Below are 20,204 nucleotides of genomic sequence, written 5' to 3' on the forward strand. Positions count from 1 at the left end.
ATCCCGTATGAAAACAAATAGTTGTGTTAGGTCCGTATCAACCCCATATGACAACAAATAGTTGTGTCATGTCTGTATCAACCCCACTTGGTAGCAAGCACATACAAACATATCAGTAAGTGTCACTAAGACCACTACTATCCTACAACATAATCCAGTGGGCCGACATTAGTTCCTTCGACCCACAAGCACAGTGAGGAGACTCACCTGAACTATTCAACAGAAGCCCGACAGCTACCTCAGCAACAAAACATCCCAACCCAAGCTTTCCTAAATCCAAACTGAAAAAATTCCTTAGACAAATGTTCAATTCTACTCAAGTTTGACCAAAAGTTAAACTGGTCAAAGGAAGTCAACAGTCACATGAAGTCAACAAAAGTCAAAGACAATGGCAGCTGAGTACACCCAACGTACTCAACTTACACCCAACGTACACGATCTCAACCTAGTACACTAAGCGTACTCCCAGGTATGTCGCACGTACACGAGTTGGTTCCAATAATCCCGTTAAACAATTTAGCCATTAAGGCCTTTTGTCCAGACCTCATATCTAGACTCAAAACATTGACTTAAGTCATAAAGTTTCCACCTTTATGACTTTCATGGCTAGAAAAGGTCCAAAAGCTAAAACCCTAACTTATTTATCCATTAATACATCTTAACTTTTGAATGGAAGGGATAAAAGGGCCAATATCACATTTTTTATGGTTCCTAATAGCTCCATAATGGATAAAGTTTCCAACTTTATCCATTAGAATGGTCCAAACAACCTAGATCTAGTCTTTTAAGTTTCAAGGGACCAAAAGTGCATCTTTCTTACTTAATCCATTAATTCCAAGTTCCCAACCTTTATATATGAATCGAAATGATTTTTAGATGGATAAAGTTTCCAAGTTTATCCATAACAAGGTCACAAACTTTCAAGATCTAAACTTTATGAAGTAAAGTGACCAAAAGCTCATAACATCTAAATCTAGCTAGATCTAACAAATGCATCAACAAGATTCAAACTGTATACCTCCAGAAGAAAGATCAAGGTGAACAAGGTCCAGATCTACAAGATTCTATACAACCAACACTTCTTCATTGAGCTCCTCCTTCTCCAAGATGCACCAAGAACACTCCACAACACTAAAAAACTCAAGGATCTCATAAATAGGGCTAGGGTTTCAATATTAGGGTTAAAGAGGATGGAGGCTAAAAAAATAAGGGTTTGGGGAAGTTAAGTAGCTTAAATAGGGCTCAAATCCCCGAGATTAGGGTTTAGGTCATGATCGCGTACGCCTAGCATACTTCTGGTACGCCCAGCGTACCAGGTTAATCCTTCGCGATCTGCCTTCCTGTAACACCTCAAATTTCAAACCAAAATTTTCATTTTCAATTCACCCAAAATATTATTCATAAACCAAACCATCGGAAAATCACAAGTATCAAGTGTAAATCATCACTACAAATATCAGAGTGCCACATAATGCCTAGTAACAAAATCTCCCAACGAGTGTGTACAATCAGACCTTCGCTTTCCCGCAATCCTCAGAATTACCTGGAACACATATAATCCACAACTATAAGCATGAATCTTAGTGAGTTCCCTTAAATACCACACACAGCACAACACAAATAAACAACTATGGGTTATTAGCAACCTTGGAGACTACCCGAAGTCTCAGTCGGCAAAACAGCATGCCCTGTGGGTTATCAGCAACCCTAGAGACTACCTGAAGTCTCAACACATAAAAACCATACATACACAGTAATATCACTTAGACCCAGTTGGTCATCACATGTAAATATATACAGCTATTCTACCACACAGGTAAGAATAAGTTAGGAGACTTACCTAATACTGATGACTGATAAATCTCACTCCCGAACTGCCAGAACTAGACTCCGCCTAATAAACAAAAAAAGTAACCCTAATCAATTGAGGTCATTAACCCGACTTATAAGTCCAAATCCCACGACTACGCCCCTAAATGGAAAAAAGACCATTTTGCCCTTCCATAGTCCAAAACCCTCAATCTTGTGACCAAAAGTCAAAAGTCAGCAAAAGTCAACAAGTCAACCCTCTCGGTCTGTACGTGGGGGGTACTCTTCCTACGTGGGGCATACATCTCGAATCAGCAAAATCGGGGACAGGCTTGGCTACGCGGGGCGTAGCCAGGAGTACGCCCAACATACTCGGCCTGGTCCCCAAACTCCAAATTTTGTGTCTTAATCCTTTAAGTCACTTATTCCAACTTCAGATCTGACCACAATAGAATGTCTTAACCCATAAAGTCACTGACTTTCAAATTTGCATGGCTAGATAGGGCTCAAAACACAAAACCTTAACGTTTACAACACTCAAAGTTAATTAACTCATGCATGGACCAAAGGAAATGATAAAGAAACCATTTCTATGAATCAAGGCACTCTAAAACATCTAAAAGGACAACCAAAAATGCTCTGGAGTATCCCATACTCACAAAGGTCCAAGCTTTAGGACAAAAAGCTCATAAATACCCATCTAAAGAGATCTAGAAAGAAAATCAACAAGGTATGGACTTTACACCTTCAAAAGATGCACAAGGTGAGGTAGTTTCAGGATCCACAAGCTTGCATGCAACCCCACCTTCTTCAAAGGCCTTCTTCTTCAACAAGAAAACACCAAAATTACTAAAAGCTTCAAAATCTTCACACACAAGGATGAGACTCGAGATTAGGGTTTAGAAGGAGTGGAGGTTGTCTCTAGAAGGTCCAAGGGAGGTATAAGGTTGTTTAAATAGGGAACAAACCCTAAAATTTAGGGTTTATTGTAACATTCGTTCCATGTATTAATTTAATTTTCCCAATGTTAGGGTTTTGGTGCTGGAACTCGACGAGTTCGGAGCTCCGACTCGTCGAGTAGAGGCTATCATGTGGATGCGGGGGTTGGGTCCTACTCGACTAGTCGGAAGACCGAATCGACGAGTAGGAGCTATAGATAGAAACCCTAATTTTTAGGGTTTGCACCCTATATAATCTCCTTAAGAACCTTGAGACTGACCCTCCATCAGCCTCCAAACCCTAAGAACGATTGTGCTAAACCCTAACCCCCATTCTCTTTCATTTTGTGAGCTAGAGTGATTTGTGGAGCTTAATAAGAATGAGATAGTGAGAAGAAGGAGAAGATCCAGCAAACCAAGCCCTCACTCTTAAGCTTGACCATCTTGTGGACTATTGTAAGTCTTGAAGACTCGATTTTTATCTTAGAATATGGTTAGATCTTGAGTTTACCCTTCATTTCCTATCATTCTTGTTGATTGCATGCATGGGGTTCATAAAGTTTGCAACTTTATGGATCTCCAGGGCAACATAGTCCCAAGGTGGGCTAGATCTAGCTTTTGGTCAAGCAAGGGTTTTTAGAGTATATTTCCCCTTTTTGGCCATTTTGACTTAAAGACATGCATTGGACATGTATGTCCATAAAGCCTCCATCTTTGGAACGTTTTGAGGACTAGAAACTCTTCTGGAAAGGAAGGATTCCAGATACCTAGAGTCTTGGACCACTTGGCAAAGCTTTTGAGCTTTCCAACCTTTGATAAGGACCTTGGAGCATTTGGAGTAGTTCTAGAAGGTAAAGTTGGAAACTTTATCCTTCTAGACATCTTATGGTTTCATATCTAAGCCCTAGAGTCCCTGCATTCGATGGATTATCATAATAAGAAAACAGGGAGGGGGACTTGACGAGTTGCCCTGGCAACTCGACGAGTCGGATCGGGTTTCCCCGACTACTGGATATCAAGTGGACTCGTCGAGTTGATGAAACAACTCGGCGAGTTGGCTAGGGTTTGTCCAGGTTTTCTGGATTATGTGGGAACTCGACGAGTTGCTGGATGCACTCGACGAGTTGAGGTCAACATGGACTGTGACCTTGACTGTTGACCAGGGTTTACTTTGAGGGTAATTATGGAATTATGACAAGTTAATCACACAATGATTATAGGAGGTTGAGTTGGAGCAACACGTGTGACATATCTGATTCTAGCTTATCAGTTTAACATTCGAGAGGTGAGTATTCTCACCATACCAATGGGTCTACGGCACCAAGGCCGGCCCATTTTCTGATATGTGGTACACTAGATGTAGTAGAGATATGTGGTATGATAGTTAGCTTGATGCTAAGTGGTATGCTAGTGATTATGTATGTTATTGCATGGAAGACCCTGGGGGAGCCCGTGGCAGTCGGATATAAGACCATGTTGAGGAGCCAGTGGCATTCCTAGGTGAAGACCATGTGGGGGAGCCCATGGAATGATGGTATAAGACCCTGGGGGAGCCCACGGCATCCTTATATGTTTATGTATGTGTTAGGCAAATACCTCTGTGATATATGATATGCTAGTTGATTATGTATGTTATTGTATGAAAGACCCCGAGGGGGAGCACGTGGCAGTTGGATATAATACCATGTGGCGGAGCCCATGGCCTTCCTAGGTAAAGACCATGTGGGAGCCCATGGCATGAAGGTATAAGACCCTGGGGGGAGCCCGCGGCATCGTTATATGTTGTATGCATGACTTATGTGATATGTGTAGCTTTTATAGCTAATATGATATGTGGATTGTGGATTGTGTGTGGGGTATGCTCTGGGGGACTCACTAAGCATTAGCTTACAGTTTGTGGATTCGTTTCAGGTACATATGAGCCCAAGGGTAAGGGCAAGGCTTGATGGCGCGACGTGCACTCTCTCAGACACTTTTTAGGGACCTTCTGATGTTTTGAAATAAAATTGTAATTGATATGAGTTTCTGAAAACAATTGTATTTGGAATTCACGGTTTATGGGAATGTGTTTTGGTTAATCAAAAATGAAAATTTTCCTTTGAAAAATGGGGTCGTTACAAGTTGGTATCAGAGCCTTGGTTTGAGGGATTCGGGCACACTCTCGGGTGTGTCAGGACTCAAACTGAGGAAATGGTAAAATGGTTTTCAAAAATAAAAGTTAAATACTTTTAAAGAATGGAAAAGATGAGAGTGCAACGCGCGTGATCAGCCGAGCCAAGTAAGTAATTCCCCAATATGTTAGCCATGTTATACTGATATTTTAGCTTTGATAATCGTATGGATCTTGCTATGTGTATGCTTTTAATATTGTATACGGTTAGGAGCTTATAACCTTAGAATGATTGATTTGGCCTTATTTCCTATTCCTCATTTGGTTGTGGTCCTAGGGTAGAATCTCTTATTCGAAAGTCTATCTGATCCTTTTTTGTGTATAACTTGCATGCATAAAGGCAACCTGTTATGATTGGTCTGATTGATATGGGTAGAGCAAATCTTAGGACAACCTGGGATTTAGGTTATGCGGTGGTTTGTGGGATATGGTTTACTTTGGGACGAATTGGAGTTATCAGGTAGAGCTTTGGGGAAGGTACAAGTAGCTGTGGAAGGTAGTATTGGGCCCGTACTACTTAAATCACAGGACATGCACCCAAACCAATGCTAGATCTGACAGCTCTAAGGAGGACCGGTGCAGGAAGATCCCCTATATAGATGTCCTGATTATTACGGTTTATTACATTTCAGTTCAGCATGGTGGTGACACGATTTGGGACAGGGGGATCAGGATCTGGATCCGGATCGGGCAGCGATGCAGAGCCCATTGATGAGAGGTTGCGCGAGATCATTGCAGCCGAGGTGACGAAGGGCATCCTTGACGCTACCCCAGTGATCTTTGGGATGGTCAAGGAGGGGATGATCGAGATTATGGAGGAGAGGCTCAGGTCATTCAGAGCCGAGATTGCTGCAGGCCAGGTCGGGGCACGAACTCCCTCGTTTTCGGGAAGTTCAAGGTGTATGGAGCACCGGAGTTTTTCGGGGTCAGGGACCACATCATGAGTCGACACTGGGTGGCGGATATCAAGAATGCCCAGCGCACGAGTTCTTGCCCGGATGCGGAAAAGGTGGGTTTCGCTTCATGCATGTTGAGAGACAGAGCCCGAGACTGGTGGGGTGAGGTGATTAGTCAGGTGGGAGCGGCCGGTGTGGCTGAGATGACATGGGCCGAGTTTGTTCGGCGATTTGACTTGGAGTTTGCACCAGCTATTGAGGTGCAACGGATGGTGAGGAAGTTCTAGGAGCTCCAGCAGACCACCGAGACTGTGGCGGAGATCACCACCAAGTTTCGGGAGCGAGTATTGTTGATCCCACAGTATGCTATCGATGAGGACATGCAGAGGACGAGATATCATTCCATGCTGAGGGATGATATCCGGGAGTTTGTGAGCTTTACAGGGTGAAAAACCATGAATGAGATGGTAGATAAGGCACGTGAGAGGGAGATGGAGTTGGACTTCCACACCAAGTGGAAGCCGGAGTAGGCACATGCAACGGTGGGTCAGGATAAAAAGCCTAAGACCTCAGACACTTCCAGCAGGGGCCAGCAGGGTCGGGGCCGGTGTGCCAGGTGCGGTAAATCGAACAGTGGGGCTTGTCGGACAGCAGGCTCAAGATGTTACGCATGTGGCCAGCAGGGTCACTTGAGCAGGGATTGCCCTAAGAAGGGCCTGATATGTTTCCACTGCAACCAGACTCACCATAAAAAGGCCGATTGTCCGAGGTTGCAGGGAGGGGGAGGAGCAGTGACAGCGCCCACGCCCTCCACGATGAGGATTACTGATGGCCGCCCTGCTAAGGCGGATGCTCCAGCGGTGAAGAGCCGCGCATTTCAGATGACTACCGAGGAGGCTCGGGCAGCGCCAGACGTTGTGGATAGTACATGTTTATTCTTCTCTGCTCTATATTTATTTGTATTGCTTATGTGTACATTGTGCTTGTATAGGGACCTTTTTGGTCAATGGTATGTCGGCTGATGTTTTGTTTGATTCGGGTGCTACCCGATCGTTCGTGTCTCTTGCGCTTAGCATGAAGTTTCGGGATGCGTCGGGAACTTTTGATTCCCCGCTCGAGGTAGAGATTGCAGACGACCGCACTGTGAGTGTTGCGAGGGTGTATCAGGATTGTGTCCTGAATGTGTTGGGAGAGAGGTTTTGTGTTGATTTAGTCCCGATACCGTTGCGAGGGCTGAAGGTGATAGTCGAGATGGATTTGTTAGGGGCCAATGGGGCCATGATCGATTGCGAGCGCCAGTTAGTGAGGGTTCGAACCCCAAGTGGGGGAGAACTGGTTATACATGGTGAGAGGGCCTCACATGGACCAACCCTCTGTTCGGCTGCGAGGGCAAGGAGATTTCTGCAGCAGGGATGTACGGGATTTTTGGCTTATATCTCGGATATGAGGGTTGAGACCACGACGGATGTGGGCAGTGTGCCGGTTGTACAGGAATTTCGGGATGTTTTTCCCGAAGAGTTACCAGGAGTGCCTCTGTAGAGGCAAGTGGAGTTTCGCATTGATTTGGTGTCGGGTGCCGCTCCGATAGCGAAGGCACCATACCGGCTAGCACCGCCTGAGATGTAGGAGCTATCTACGCAGCTTCAGGAGTTGCTAGACCGAGGGTTTATCCGTCCGAGCAGTTCCCCGTGGGGAGCTCCAATCCTGTTTGTGAAAAAGAAGAATGGATCACACAGGATATGCATTGATTATCGAGAGCTGAACAAACTAACAGTGAAGAACTGTTATCCATTACCGAGGATCAATGATTTGTTCGATTAGCTGCAGGGTGTGTCTTGGTTTTCCAAGATTGATCTTCGGTCGGGATACCATCAGATGAGGATTCGAGATGAGGACATACCGAAGACAACTTTCAGGACTCGGTATGGGCATTATGAGTTTATGGTGATGTCATTTGGTCTCACCAATGCCCCAGCAACGTTCATGGACCTCATGAAAAGGGTGTGTAGAACGATACTGGATCGGTCGGTAATTGTTTTTATTGATGATATCCTGGTCTACTCTAAGACCAAAGAGCAGCACGAGCAGCATCTGAGGGAGGTATTGGAGACCCTGAGGGCGGAGAGGCTGTATGCCAAGTTCTCCAAGTGTGATTTTTGGCTGCGGGAGGTACCATTTTTGGGGCACATCATCAACCAGGAGGGTATTTTGGTTGATCTAGCTAAGGTTGAGGCAGTGATGCGGTGGGAAATACCGAAGAATGATTCTGGGTCTAATGGGCTATTATCAGAGATTCATCCAGGATTTCTCTAAGATTGCGGTGCCCTTGACCCGCTTGACCAAGAAGAATGTGACATTTCGGTGGGGTACGGATCAGCAGTTGGCTTTTGAGACCCTGAGATGGAAATTATGTGAGGATCCAATTCTAGTGTTACCGGAGGGGTTAGATGATTTGGTGGTGTACTGCGACGTATCGATTTCAGGGTTAGGTGCGGTACTGATGCAGAGGGGGCATGTGATAGCTTACGCCTCGAGGCAGTTGAAGCCTTACGAGGCGAACTACCCCACTCACGACCTGGAATTGGGGGCAGTGGTGTTTGCCCTCAAGATTTTGAGGCACTACTTGTATGGAGTGAGGTGCAACATCTATACTGATCACAAAATTTGAAGTATTTGATGGATCAGCAGAACCTCAACATGCGACAGAGAAGATGGTTGGACGTGCTAAAGGACTATGATTGTGAGATCCTATACCATCCTAGGAAGGCCAACGTAGTGGCCAATGCTTTGAGCCGCAAGGCGGCAGGTTCCTCGATTAGGAACGTTTGTTTGAGGATGACAGTGATCTCTCCATTGTTGGATATGATCAAGGAGGCTCAAATCGAGTGGGTGAAAAAGGAGAATTGGAAGATAGAGCGGATCCGGGGGCAATATCCTTTGTTTGTTAAGGATAGTCGTGGCCTTTTGACACAGTGTAGTCGGGTATGTGTACCGGTGACTGGAAGAGTGAGGCAGAAGATATTGGAGGAGGCGCACAAGTCCAAGTTCTCTATACATCCAGGGGCTACAAAAATGTATAGAGATTTGAGACTGAGTTACTGGTGGCCTTGCATGAAGCGGGAGATCGCCTGGTTTGTGGAGCGGTGCTTGACCTGCAAGAAGGTCAAGGCCGAGCATCAGCGGCCTCACAGCAAGGTTCAGACACTACCCATTCCCATGTGGAAGTGGGAAGAGATCACTATGGACTTCATTACGAAGTTACCAAGGACGGCGAGAGGTGTGGACGCTATATGGGTGATCGTAGACAGACTGACGAAGAGTGCCCACTTCATTCCGATCTTTGAGATTATATCCGTTGAGAAGTTGGCGGATATTTATGTGCGAGAGGTGGTGGCTAGACACGGAGTGCCAGTGTCGGTAGTCTCTGACAGGGATGTTCGGTTTACATCTAGGTTCTGGAAGAAGTTCCACGAAGAACTAGGCACTCAGCTGCATTTTAGTACGACGTACCACCCCCAGACAGATGGCCAGAGCGAGAGGACGATCCAGACACTGGAGGATATGTTGCGAGCATATGTGTTGGATTTTGGAGGGAGTTGGGATACGCACCTTCCATTGGTAGAGTTTTCGTACAATAACAGTTACCATGCAAGCATCGACCGACCTCCATTTGAGATGTTGTATGGTAGGAGATGCAGGACCCCGATATGTTGGGGCGAAGTTGGACATCGGGTCATGGGGAGCATTGAGGTAGTGCTCAAGACAACCGGGCTGATTCAGCAGGTGCGTGACTGGCTGAGGGTTGCACAGAGTCGTCAGAAAAGTTATGTTGACCGGCGGTGATCGGACCTTGAGTTTCAGGTGGGGGACTTCATGCTACTAAAGGTGTCACCATGGAAGGGAGTCATCAGGTTTAGGAAGAGGGGCAAGCTAGGGACCCGATATATTGGACCGTTCAGAATCACGACCTGGGTGGGCAAGGTGACCTATCGCTTGGATCTGCCGGATGAGCTTAGCCAGATTCACAATACCTTCCATGTGTCACAGCTTAAGAAGTGTGTCACAGACGCGGCCACAATCGTCTCTCTAGACGATATTCAGGTGGATGAGAGCATGAACTACATTGAAAGGCCTGTTGCAATTCTAGATAGGAGGACCAAGGTTCTTCGGAACAAGGAAGTAAAGCTGGTAAAGGTGCAATGGCAGCACCGAAGGGGCTCCGAATGGACATGGGAGCCAGAGGATAAGATGCGCGACCACTACCCGGACTTATTTGGGTCGGCAGACTTCGAGGACGAAGTCTAGTTCAAGTAGGGGAGATTTGTAACATCCGTTCCATGTATTAATTTAATTTTCCCAATGTTAGGGTTTTGGTGCTGGAACTCGACGAGTTGGGAGCTCCGATTCGTCGAGTAGAGGTTATCGTGTGGACGCGGGGGTTGGGTCCTACTCGAAGAGTCGGAAGGCCGACTCGACGAGTAGGAGCTGTAGAGAGAAACCCTAATTTTTATGGTTTGCACCCTATATAATCTCCTTAAGAACCTTGAGGCTGACCCTCCATCAGCCTTCAAACCCTAATAACAATTGTGCTAAACCCTAACACCCATTCTCTTTCATTTTGTGAGCTAGAGTGATTTGTGGAGCTTAATAAGAAGGAGATAGTGAGAAGAAGGAGAAGATACAGCAAACCAAGCCCTCACTCTTGAGCTTGACCATCTTGTGGACTGTTGTAAGTCTTCAAGACTCGATTTTTATCTTAGAATATGGCTAGATCTTGAGTTTACCCTTCATTTCCTATCATTCTTGTTGATTGCATGCATGGGGTTCATAAAGTTTGCAACTTTATGGATCTCCAGGGCAACATAGTCCCAAGGTGGGCTAGATCTAGCTTTTGGTCAAGCAAGGATGCCATGCAAGGGTTTTTAGAGTATATTTCCCCTTTTTGGCCATTTTGACTTAAAGACATGCATTGGACATGTATGTCCATAAAGCCTCCATCTTTGAAACGTTTTGAGGACTAGAAACTCTTCTGGAAAGGAAGGATTCCAGATCCCTAGAGTCTTGGACCACTTGGCAAAGCTTTTGAGCTTTCCAACCTTTGATAAGGACCTTGGAGCATTTAGAGTAGTTCTAGAAGGTAAAGTTGGAAACTTTATCCTTCTAGACATCTTAGGGTTTCAGATATAAGCCCTAGAGTCCCTGCATTCGATGGATTATCATAATAAGCAAACAGGGAGGGGGACTCGACGAGTTTCCCTGGCAACTCGACGAGTCGGATCGGGTTTACCCGACTACTGGATATCAAGTGGACTCGTCGAGTTGATGAAAGAACTCGGCGAGTTGGCTAGGGTTTGTCCAGGTTTTCTGGATTATGTGGGAACTCGATGAGTTGAGGTCAACATGGACTGTTGACCTTGACTATTGACCTTGACTTTGACCAGGGTTGACTTTGAGGGTAATTATGGAATTATGACAAGTTTCACACAATGATTATAGGAGGTTGACTTGGAGCAGCACGTGGGACATATCTGATTCTAGCTTGTTAGTTCAGCATTCGAGAGGTGAGTCTTCTCACCATACCAATGGGTCTACTGCACCAAGGCCGGCCCGTTTTATGATATGTGGTACACTAGCTGTAGTAGATGTATATGGTATGATATTTAGCTTTATGCTAAGTGGTATGCTAGTGATTATGTATGTTATTGCATGGAAGACCCCGGGGGAGCCTGTGACAGTCGGATATAAGACCATGTGGGGGAGCCCGTGGCATTCCTAGGTGAAGACCATGCGGGGGAGCCTATGACATGATGGTATAATACCCTGGGGGGAGCCCACGGCATCCTTATATGTTTATGTATGTGTTAGTTAGATACCTCTTTGATATATGATATGCTAGTTGATTATGTATGTTGTTGTATGGAAGACCCCGGGGGGAGCCCGTGGCAGTTAGATATAAGAGCATATGGGGGAGCCCATGGGCTTCCTAGGTAAAGACCATAGGGGAGCCCATGGCATGAAGGTATAAGACCCTGGGTGGAGCCCACGACATCCTTATATGTTGTATGCATGGCTTATGTGATATGTGTAGCTTTTATAGCTAATATGATATGTGTTATTGATGGGTTTTGAGCATTCTAACACTCCTATGGTGTACATGCAACCCTAGAAACCTTGGATCTATGTTTTCTCTATTATACATGCAAATATTCATTTTCCAAGGTTCTCAACCTAACTAGCATGTTATGGGGTACTTGTAATATAAAAACTTAGTAGAATAACATACCTTTTCTTGTGGTTGATTGCTTGGAGTCTTGAGAGCCTAACACCAATAATGTGGATGCCTCAAGTGGAATCACAAATCACCAAAACACCTTAGAAGACTTGAGAGAATAGTATGCACCAAGTAGAAATCGGCCCACCCTTTGTACTCACACACTAGTGTCGTTTCATGTGCCAAAGACCTCTTTATATAGTATGGAGGATTAGGGTTACATTCATGTAAACCCTAATACCCATGACCTTTCATTTCCATAGGATCCATGGGTTAAAAACTCCATGGACTATCCATGCAAGCTTAGCCTAACCTAAATGAACTTGGCCCATTCTATATATATAAGAGTCCATATTTAATTAGTTCATTTTGATCACTAAATTAATTCTTGATCAATACTAATTAAATAATATGATTTCAAATTAATATATTATAACTAATAATATATTAATAAATCATAACTATACTATTCTCAAAAGATTATCCATACAAATTGTTTCGGTGAAGTGCAGCCCAAATGGACCATGCCGGGTCGGGTCAAGTACATACCAAATATAGTTACGGACTTAGACACCTTATCCAACAATTATGTGGATTGTGTGTGGGGTATGCTCTAGGGGACTCACTAAGCATTAGCTCACAGTTTGTGGATTCGTTTCAGGTACATCTGAGCCCAAGAGCAAGGGCAAGGCTTGATGGCGTGGTGTGCACTCTCTCAGACACTATTAGGGGACCTTCTGATGTTTTGAAATAAAATTGTAATTGATATGAGTTTTTGAAAACAATTGTATTTGGAATTCGCGGTTTATGGGAATGTGTTTTGGTTAATCAAAAATGAAAATTTTCATTTGAAAAATGGGGTCGTTACAAGTATGTTTAGATGTGTTTGTTTTTTGTTGTCATGGTTACATTATTTAGGGTCTTGTTTTGTTTGCGAGTGTGTGATTAAAACATTAATTTGTAAATAAAACAATGTACTTTGTATGTTGACAATTACCTACTATACACCCATTTAAGCATTCTACTTTGACTGTTGACCCAAACCTAAAATACATGTAACATTAGACCAAAAATAAAATTGTACTCTGGTTTGTAATTTGATTGTTTAAAAATAGGTACCATCCCATTGTACTTTGGTTTGTGACATTCTACTTTGACTGTTGACCTAAACCTAATATACACGTAATAATGTACCAAAATGACATTGTATTTTGGTTTGTAACACAACTCAAGTATACAACTAAGAAAACACCTAAAATAGCATTGCACTTTTGTTTGTACTTTGTATGTTGACAATTAGGTACCATCCCAGTATACTACAATCCATCTAAAGCCAACCTTTAACATCAAAAGACAAGCTTAAACACAAATCTACCATTGCTACAAGGAATTCTGGTTTGAAACGCATGCACTAATAAAAAAAAAGTCAAAATATAACATAAACATAATTTGTAGTAGAATACAGTTTCCATTCGATTCCAAACAACATTCATACAACAATGGTCATACAATTTGAAATGCATGAACTAATAAAAAAATCAAAATATAACATGAACATGAAAAGGTTGTAGAATACAGTTTCCATTCGATTCCAAACAACATTCATACAACAATGGTCATACAATTTGAAATGCATGCACTAATAAAAAAATCAAAAGATAACATGAACATGAAAAGGTAGTAGAATACAGTTTCCTTTCGATTCCAAACAACATTCATACAACAGTGGTTATACATACATGATTCACGAGGTTTTCTACTATCCAAAATCCCCAAAAAATAGTTTTAACCCATCTAAATACTACCATTACTAACAAACTTAAACCTATCATAATACTATCCAGTGATGACGACAACTAGAACAAAAACCAACAGAAAACCACCCCAAAAAACCCAAAATCCATAACCCAAAAACCCTAAAATCGCCATCAATAACCCACAAACTACATCCACCCTAAACCGAAACCCCCACAACCAAAAACCCCATAAACAACACCAGAAACAAGAGTCATGCCAATCGCTACAATTGCCTTCAAGACGTTCCTCATCTCACGAAGATCAGTCCTCATCGCCCTCATTTCCTCCTGCAGCTGTTGTCCCATCTGTTCCAGCTCCACTTGGGTTTCCATGGCAAGAAGCTCGTACTCAGTAGGTGGAATGTCTAAATCTGTCTCACGAAATCCACCGTTATTGGAGAAGGTTTTTTGAGACATTGTCTGGAAATGATCGAGGTTAAAATCTATTTGGTGGAGAAGGAAGAACAAAGGAGAGAAACTCATAAAGGTAACAAAGTGGGCGAGATGAACTAACTAGAGTATCGCTTACATTATATAATGGGATCATCGACGACGTGGCAATTCTTGGGGTCTAAGGGTTGCATTGTGGACCACACTCAGCTGCCACTTAAGCAGTGAGTAAGCATCCATCTCACATATTTTATGATGATTTGGCAACGAAACCTTTTATCAAGGGTCAAGGGACCATTTCAACAAGTCACTTTATACTTCATTCTCTTTTTGTACCAAAAAAATAAATAGGTGATCTTTTAAAACAAACGTAACAAGTTTGTTGGGCAAATATGATATTTTTCGAATTTATATATATAAAATCACTTTCGTTCGTTAGCTTTAAAAAAAACTAATTTATTACGTGTTTATTATTATGTATGTATCGATATAAATTCGAGGTGGTCAACATTTCAACGTAAATTTAGAACTTTCATTCATGAATTTAGAAAAAAATACTTACTTTTTTTGACGTTATTTTTTCGCGTTTTCTGCTATGTTTTATGTATATTTTTACTTATGATTCGGGTCATATATAATATATTTTTGATTATTTGAAATTATGTTCATTAACTTAAAAAAAAATTACTAACTTATTTTTATGTACGTGTTGGTATAAATTCGAGTTTCTTTATGTTTTGACGTAAATTTTGTATACGTTTTTGTCTTACTTTATGTATGTTTCCTACGTATGAGTTGAGTCACATATAATACGTTTTAATTTGACTGTATGAAGTGGAGTTAGTCAGGGTACTCCACTTACCGTGTATATTTATCTACCAACAAATGAAATGATACATAATTTTTATCAATACGATTATCAAAATTCAACTTATAAAACGGATTGGCCGCGTTGCAATGTGTGGCAAGCAAGTTACTAGCAATATATTAACATACGATGTTTATGGATGTTTCCATTGATACTTGACACCTCTCTACTTTATGGAATGACATTTTTCACCCCTCTAATTTTTAAATACTTTGTAAAATTATATTTTTCACCACATTATTTTTTAAAATGTCACTTTGACCCTTTCAATATGAGCTTTGTAAAATATCGCTTTAACCGCCTTCATTTTGTAAACTTTCATGTTTATCCCCCGTAGTATACATTATCTTATTTTACTTAATAACTTTCGTTTGTTAACTTAAAAAAAAACTACTTTTTTACATGTTTATTTTTATGTGTGTGTCACTATAATTTAAGGTGGTCAACGTTTCGACGTAAATTTAGAACTTTCTTTCGTTAATTACTTAATTTTTAAAAACAAACCTTAATTTTTATGTATGTTTCGGTATAAATTCGAGTTTGTCTCGGTTTCAACGTAAATTTTTTTATGTTATTGTGCTTATTTTTATCTATGTTTTCTACATATGAGTCGAGTCACATATAATACGATTTTTTTATGTGCATGTCAATATAAATTCTAGTTTATTTACGTTTTCGTGCTTATCTTTATGTACGTTCCGTACGTATGAATTTGGTCATATATAATACGTTTTCATTTGATTGCATATATTGCAGTTAGTCGGTAGTACCTATTTTGGTAAAAAAAAAATTGTGTTAAGTGTATACCAATCAAATTAGTAAAGTTTGTGGTGTTGAGATCGGAATGTAGTATAAAAATGTAAGTGATGGACAAGAGGGTTATGAAGAAAGCCCTTGATTTTGACTAATATATCCGACACAAAACCTCGGAAGCCGACAGTTGTCGAGTTGTTTTTGATGTTTTTTATTAAATAATTGAAAGAGTACAATCTGAAAGCTTTGTTGTTGATTACAAGTAAAAAGTAGTGTGTTCGTGTGTATACATGTTCAAGACAAACTATCTTTTTTCCCAATGTTTCCAACGGATAGTAACAACCATGCTAAAATCTCGACATTTATCTTTTGATCCGAGATTCTTAGTGACTGAATCCTTTTCCTCGTGTTTCTTATTGAGATTCCGAATTGATCAAGTCTTTATTGACATATTCAAGACGAATCGAAGAAGTAGGCAAATAAAGAATAAAATGAACCAGTTAGTAGCCTACGAAATCTTGAGTAAGATGTTGGTCAAGATCTTATCCGGTATGTTGTTCCGAATCTTGCAAAAGATTCCAAAAGTTAATTTTTACCCATAACAATACCGACTTTGTATATTATCTACCAAAAAAAATATAATGATACCTAACGTTTATAAATACAATCATCAAAATTCAACTTACAAAACGGATTGCCGTCGTTGCAACGTGTGGCAGGCAAAATCCTAATTCGAAATTAATCTTATAAAATACGATAAACACGAAAAGCATGATAAACACATGTTAATATCGTGTTGATTTTGTTTCGAATCTTGAACACAACACGACATCACATCATATTTTTCACACTTAATATGAACACAACAAAACACAACACGAATTCAAATTTTAATTTCGTCCCATTTTTGTTTCGTATCCTGTATTTTTATCGTATCGTGTCATGGATTGTCATCCTAAAGATAGTGTACATTTGATTATTTTTTTATTTAGATAAATAACGGGATTTGGGACCATTAGCTATAGTGAACAAAATTTTTACTTTAAAAATAACCAAGTTAAAATATAAAAAAAAATAATAAAAAAAAAAGCACATCATTTAACTACTTAATTTATTTTTTTTGTCAAGTAGGGTTATCCATAAGGAAATGCAGCACAATAAACAAATTGCATTATTCATTCTACAATCTTTCCACAATTGTGAGGATCTTTTCAAGTAATTTCCCATAAATATAAGATACAATTACAAACATGCATCAACATCATATAACAACCTCTTACATCTACATTTACATATAGATGTATAATGTTGTTGTTTTCTTATAACAATTAGTACATAAAAAGTATATATATGCTTAAAATTGTGGCAGCTCAACTCAACTCAACTCCTTCCAATCCTTAAAGATGGATCAACAGTCTTACCAAAGCTTGTAGCAAAGAGCCTAGCAATCTCTAACTGCGTATGAGCAATTATCTCGGTTCTTTTCAGATCAATTTCTCCTCTTTTCACCTCAGCATCCGCTCTCATTTTCTCCAACTCCCGCATTGTTTCAACTTTAGCCTGCTCTGACCTCACCATCACTTTAGCCAACCATCTTATGCTCTCCGCTACATCCCAACTTTCTCTTTCTCCTTTTCTTCGTCTTTTTCTATTATTTGTATTCTTGTGGTTTTGGTTTTTCGTCTGTATCTTTCCCTTTTCGTTGCTATAAAGTGCTGGAGTGCTACAGTCAGTTTCAATTTCCATTTTTTCAGATACTTGATTCTCTTTCTCGCTCGTTTTCATACCAACCACATCATCTTCCTATTAAATTAAAATGTTTAAGTAAGGGATTGATCATGTAAAATATATAGAAAGGGAAAAATACAATTTTCATAAAAAGTGAGCAAACTTTTCTTTTTTAAAAAGGATGACGTGTTATTGATAAATGGCCCCATATGCTTTAGTAGGTTTAGGGTTTGGTCACAAACCTACTCTTAAACTAATACATTATTTGATGACCATACAATCCAATAAGAAGATGCCAAGTTTCGGTTTTGATATCTACATCAACAAAAATATCATTATAATTATTATATCATTTGCACTTGTTTAATTTGCAAAAAACAGTAATCATATTGTTTAAAGATCAATAAGAGTAGTCACGAGAGCCAAGGAGAAGACGGGAGGGAGAAAGGATAGGGGTGGGGTGGGGTGGGGTTCTTTGTTTTGATTAATAAGAATATTAAAGAAAAAAAAAAGACAAAATATGACTAAATTGGTCATTTTACAAAAGATAAACATAAAATAGTTAGATTTAACGTCTACATATGATCTTTGCAAAAAATGAAAAATTGATAGGGGTTGGGGAGGGGTGGCAATGGTGGTCGTCGTTGTTTTGAGTTTTTGTTTAGTTGTGTTTTTAATTATTAGAAAGCAAAAAATTTAAAAAAAAAAAAAAAAAAAAAAAAAAGATAGGGTAAAAATGTCTTTTTGCAGGCACTTAGCAATACAATTCTAACGGGGTTAGCCAAAGAATGCACAATGTAATAAACTTAAACCACAAGGACAAGTTGTAACGAAAAAAAACTTGGACCAAAGTGTCTATTTCTCTATACCACATGAACCATTTATGTAAATTAATTCTATCAATATTTGAGTTAATATATCATAGAATATAAATAAATGGTATTAGTATTTTTATACTTTCTAACAAAAATATTACAAAAATATAACTTATAATAGTTATTGTAGCTAATTATCATAAAAACTACTATCCTGATTTTATGTCTATTGGAACCTTCCATGATTTTATTACATGCCCAAAAACCACATGTTAAACGCATAAACCTACGTTAAAGTTTTTACTATTTAAAGCCCTCTAAAAAACCCAATATTAAAACACAATTTTCATCTTATTGATTGTTAAATAATAAAGCGTGTAACAAGCACAAAATTAAGAGTGTAGATTATTTATTTTTTTTATGTAATAGGTCATGTTTTTCTACGCTTTTCCTATTTTTCTATTAGAAATTTAATATTTGTTCCAATATATGAATAAAAAATTGCATTTAATATAGAAAAATACTGGAAGTTTCAAATGATTAGAGTATAAAATACAATATAATTTTAAAATTTTAAAAGAAATGGAAAGAACTCCACGCACCTTGTTCTCCCGATCGAAGCCATTAGAATCGATTGAATTCTGTCCAATTACTTGATGTACCGGAGTTGCAACCGGCAAGGGCACCGGTAGAGTGACCGGCGGACTCGATGATTGAATCATCGGCAGAGGTTGCGGTGGAGGCGTGTGTTCAAACACCATCAGAGGATGTTTGTTAGCAACGAGAGTCGAAGAAGACGGTGGATCACCGCCAGATGTTACAACCGGAGGACCACCGCTGCCACGCAACAACAGATCCAAACGCGGAAACAGCGGCCACGACGATACATCGGAGGTGGCGGACTCCGAACGGTACCGTTTCTTCATCGACTCGATCTTATTCTTACACTGCGTTTGTGTTTTAGGCGACTTGCTTGAATTAGCGCGTGAAGACACGTACTTAGCCACATCTTCCCAGTCATGACCCTTTAGCTTGGCTCGATTACGAAGCACCCACTTGGCTTCATAAGCCTCTAGTAGACTCGAAACCGCCCCTTCACTCCACTCGTCTCTCTTCAACCTATCTCCACCGCTACCTCCGGCGATGGAGGCGGAGGGGAGTGGAGGCTTTCTAGGCGAGGAATCATGATCTTTATTGGTGAAGGGAGATGGGATTTCTTGCTTATTTGGTTTATTATTATCCATGGTGATCATTCTTCCTCCCTCTCCTCATACTAGAATTGAGAAAACAGATTTTAAGCTGCTAACATGAAAGTAGGAGGTATGTGTCCTTTTGGAAATGCTAGGGGACTAAAGAAAGGGAAAAAGCCACTAGCATTTAGAAAAAATAAAGCTACTTTTTTTGTTAGACTACCAAATTCTACTTGTAATCAAGCATTTACTTTTGGGGTATTTTATTTCGGAGAAAATTACAAATATAACCAAAATAGTTAATTACTTTGTAAAAATAACCAAAAAAATCCAAATTACAAAAATAGTCATCAAAATCGCAGATGGATTAAGCCCATCTGCGATTTCACCAAGCCATCTGCGAACGTACAAGTCGCTAAAGCACATCCGTGCTTTAGCTACTTGTACGTTCGCAGATTATTTTTTTATTTTTATTTTTTATTTTTTTTATGGTATAAATAGGGGGTACAAGTGACTAAAATCGCAGATGAACTAAGTTCATCTGCGATTTCGTTTTTTATTTTTTATTTTTTGACTACGA

At 40.4% G+C, this 20,204-nt stretch overlaps 1 protein-coding gene across 1 annotated transcript; it reads right to left on the reverse strand.

Moving 5' to 3' along the window:
* Positions 1-17,039: 17,039 nt before the first annotated feature.
* On the reverse strand, positions 17,040-19,807 carry LOC145124458 (sequence-specific DNA binding transcription factor). The gene is made up of 2 exons (XM_079059795.1): positions 19,037-19,807; positions 17,040-17,694 (listed from the first exon to the last, which is right to left on the reverse strand). Exons 1-2 carry the CDS (start codon positions 19,685-19,687, stop codon positions 17,272-17,274), a joined length of 1,074 nt encoding a protein of 357 aa, XP_078915921.1. The 5' UTR covers positions 19,688-19,807; the 3' UTR covers positions 17,040-17,271.
* Positions 19,808-20,204: the final 397 nt, after the last annotated feature.

The sequence above is a fragment of the Lactuca virosa genome, chromosome 7 (assembly GCF_052849685.1).
Source record: "Lactuca virosa cultivar CGN04683 chromosome 7, Lactuca_virosa_CGN04683_v6, whole genome shotgun sequence".
In the NCBI taxonomy this organism is placed as follows: Eukaryota; Viridiplantae; Streptophyta; class Magnoliopsida; order Asterales; family Asteraceae; genus Lactuca; species Lactuca virosa.

Excerpts from the sequence above, each read along its gene's own strand:
- LOC145124458 (XM_079059795.1), bottom strand. The coding sequence starts at position 19,687 with ATGATCACCATGGATAATAATAAACCAAATAAGCAAGAAATCCCATCT. Across the intron at positions 17,695-19,036 it reads GCTTCGATCGGGAGAACAAG|GAAGATGATGTGGTTGGTAT; the intron begins GTGCGTGGAGTT and ends TTAATTTAATAG.